At 43.7% G+C, this 3567-nt stretch overlaps 1 protein-coding gene across 1 annotated transcript; it reads left to right on the top strand.

Annotated features, from left to right (window-relative positions):
- The first annotated feature begins 361 nt into the window (after nt 1-361).
- LOC128986494 (leucine-rich repeat-containing protein 24) lies at nt 362-2745 on the top strand. Its single transcript, XM_054406896.1, has one exon. It carries the CDS (start codon nt 642-644, stop codon nt 2616-2618), a length of 1977 nt encoding a protein of 658 aa, XP_054262871.1. The 5' UTR covers nt 362-641; the 3' UTR covers nt 2619-2745.
- Nucleotides 2746-3567: the final 822 nt, after the last annotated feature.

Below are 3567 nucleotides of genomic sequence, written 5' to 3'. Positions count from 1 at the left end.
GAGTAACGAGAAGGCAATTACGAGGTGATCCATTCAAGAATACATCTATCAGCTGTATCCAGTCGACGGCATCGATCGGCGAGGCTCACTTTGGTGTGAAAAATCGGCGACCGTTGTTGAAGCGAGGAGAGTGAGAAGCGAGGAGAGGGGGTTGTAGTTGGTGCCGCCGCCGCCGGGGGCTCTGTAGCGCCAGAGCGCCTCAAAACTCAGTAGTTGCCGAGACTTTGACGAGTGAGAACCCGCGTCAGTCTGTGTCGGATACCCAATCAATATCAGTGTTGTGTGATGGTGCGCTTCCTCGACCAGTTGTGTCGGACCCGTCTCGTCACCCATGGATAACAGTGTGGTGCCGATTACGTACAAATGTGACCCATTTTAGCCCAGAATATTTTGCTGAGTTTATTTTTCCTGTGCCTAAAGATTTATTTTATTTTTATTTTATCGAATGAAGAATTTTTTTGATAAAAGTAAAAGTGGATAACAGTGTGTGGAGAAAGTAAGTGATAGTAGTGCCGAGCCGTAAATGTGGGTCGTCTCGCCGACTGCGCTTCTTCTTGGAGAGATTTCTCCCGGTTTCGCACCAATTAGCCGACTTCGATAGCCCGGTTTCCACCTGTCTATTCCCTCGTTACGGAGGATCAATGCCTTATCGCGTGTTTTCCCCGATGCTGCATCGTCGCTCATCACGCCACGTCCTAAGCCTCCGTCACTTCACGATGTGTCGGGTGATCCTCCTCTCCCTCCTGGTGGCTGTCCTGTCGACCTCGGCCTCCTCAGAGCTATGTCCGAATGTCTGTGTTTGCAAATGGAAGGGAGGTAAGCAGACGGTCGAGTGCTTGGACCGAAGTCTCATTACAATACCCGACAATATCGAACCAGCGACACAGGTTTTGGACGTTTCTGGAAACAACTTACAGATATTACCCCGTGATACATTTGTGAGAATTAACCTACTTAACCTACAAAGACTGTATATTCGTAGCTGTAAGCTGGGTCAGATAGATCCAGAGGCTCTTCGTGGATTGAAAAATCTCGTCGAGCTGGACTTATCCGACAACTTGCTCACCTCTATACCTTCTTCCACATTCAACGATGTTCCTTTCCTCAGAGACCTGACCTTAGCTCATAATCCTATCCAAAAAGTCGAAGGCTTCGCTTTCCAAACTGTACCCAACCTTATCAAATTAGATTTATCACAATGTCAACTACAGTTTATCGCCCCAAAGGCTTTTGAGGGGGTAGAGCAGTTGGAGAATTTAAGACTTAACGGAAACAAACTTCGAGAGCTTAGGCCGAAAACTGTCGAGAGGTTGAGTAGGCTTCACGGGGTTGAAATGCACGACAACCCGTGGGTTTGTGATTGTAACCTTCGAGAAGCTAAGATGTGGCTGATTGAGAAAAACATACCCTACCCAATTTCTCCTACTTGCATCGGAGGACCTGATAGAGTTCTTGGACGCTCTTTCAACGAACTCGACATCGAAGACTTTGCTTGCAAACCTGAAATACGGTTGGATTCGAGATACGTCGAAGCAACAAAAGGTGACAACGCAACCATTGTGTGCAAAGTGGAGTCTGTCCCGGCCGCCCACGTAAACTGGTACTGGAATGGAAGACATCTGGTCAATAACTCCGCTTTCAGTTCATTCCAAAGAGTAGTTATCGTGGAGAGTGGAGACTTTGAGAAGAAAAGCACGTTAATAATAACGAACGCGCAAGAAGCGGATTCCGGGGAGTTCAACTGTTTGGCAGAGAATAGAGCGGGCAACGTTGAAGCCAACTACACTCTACACGTGAGGCCTAGGATAGCAGGAATGGCCACCCTTAACAATGGACAGATTGTTGGTGTTAGCGCCGCTTTAGTGATTTTAATCCTCGTTTTCCTTTTAGTTATTCTGGTGCTATTAATGCGGTTCAGAAGGACAGCAGTTGTAGACACTAAAACACCAAATCAGATGGAATCAGTTCCAAACGGCAATGCGGGCTGTTCCGCGAAGCCGACTTCCCCAATGACCATGGACAACGCGGGGTTCGGCGAGAAGAAAACTGCACCTTCCGAACTAAATTTGAATCCTATACAAAAACCTCCGCGGAGTGAAATGTCGTTCACGTCATCTTACGGTGGAAGCATAGTGAACCCTCAGTTCATCAATCCAGCTTCAAACCCGGACTTAATAAACGATACAAAAAGACCGGACTACGAGTTGGATGAAGCGTCGCTTCAGCAGAGGCCTGCCAGTGGGGAGTACGCGAGAGCGGGAGAGTCCCTGTACCCCTCGGGCCTGTGGGACCAAGCGGCGCCTGGGGAGCTCCAGAGGTCAACGAGTACGAACTTCGGGTACGACTCCAACGACAAGACTCCCATCATCGACGGCATGTCTGTGGAGGAGGACTACTCCAGAGCTCTGGAAGGATACCCTCCTGACTACGGTCTTCCCATCCTACCAACCTCTAGTCCTGGAGTGTCACCTACCAACCCTCCACATCCTAGTGCGAAGACGCTGCGAGTGTGGCAGAGAGGAGTTCCAGTGCTACCTCCAGTCACGGCACTCAAACGTGTCCTGTCGAGAAACTCTCCCGACGAAGGATATCAAGAAGGCTGCGGAACTGACGTGTAAAGTAGGTTGTAAATATTGTGATTCATGTCAAGACGGTTGTTGAGGTGTTTGTATGTGATGAATTAATATTTAATTCGTACTAGTGATAAGTTCCGATAGTCTGAATAAACCAAAATAGGAATCGTAATTGTTTTGTAACAATCCAAAGATGATATTTTTGTTTACGATTTTTATAAAAACGTAGTTTGCGAGGTTGTTAATTGAACGAGATACGTTTGGTGACGCAATGGACGGATTTAATGCCAAATCGGTTTATATTGTTTGATAATGGCCTTAATCACATGTCGACGGCACTGATTACTTTGATATTTCTGATTGAATTAGTGTTAACTTGGAAAAATATTTAGTTAGCCTAGGCTCTGAGTTTATTTTGATTCTTTATGAATTCAATCCACTTCATGCTTACTACTAGTGTAGAGCTTACTGATTACGGAAATATTTTGAACTATAATGCATTACTACTTCACCAAACCTAACGTTCTGAATTTATGACAAGGCTATTCCAGTAGGCTTGCAGAAAAATCTATAAGAGTTATATATTATAATTTTTTACCTTATGTAAAAAAATAATCGAAAAAGATAAATTGGTTTATTTTGTTTTCACACAAGTAGATTTTTCCAACAAAAGAAATCATTATAAATGGGTCAGAAAAGTATGTGTCATTTAGTTTGTTTTTTGTTTCCATAGTTTACAATATAGGCCTAATTTTATTATTTATTTATATAGTATAGCATTTTCGTGGTTTTATGATTATCATGTATTGTCATCTACACAAAATCACATAATAAATGCCAGTCACTTTAAATCAGTCTACAGTATTACGATTTTTCTTTCTTAACAAAATATCAAATAATGTAGCCCTTGGAAAATTTAAAAATTAATAAATTACACATGTAAAATAACTTATTATAACTGACCCATATCCACTAACCTTCGATCAATCGCCAT

Source organism: Macrosteles quadrilineatus, unplaced genomic scaffold, assembly GCF_028750875.1.
Source record: "Macrosteles quadrilineatus isolate MER2022 unplaced genomic scaffold, UCM_ALF_1.0 Scaffold_2__2_contigs__length_208266976, whole genome shotgun sequence".
Lineage (NCBI taxonomy): Eukaryota > Metazoa > Arthropoda > Insecta > Hemiptera > Cicadellidae > Macrosteles > Macrosteles quadrilineatus.
Note: the sequence above shows the minus strand (reverse complement) of the source record. Positions and strands in the feature narration are given on the sequence as shown.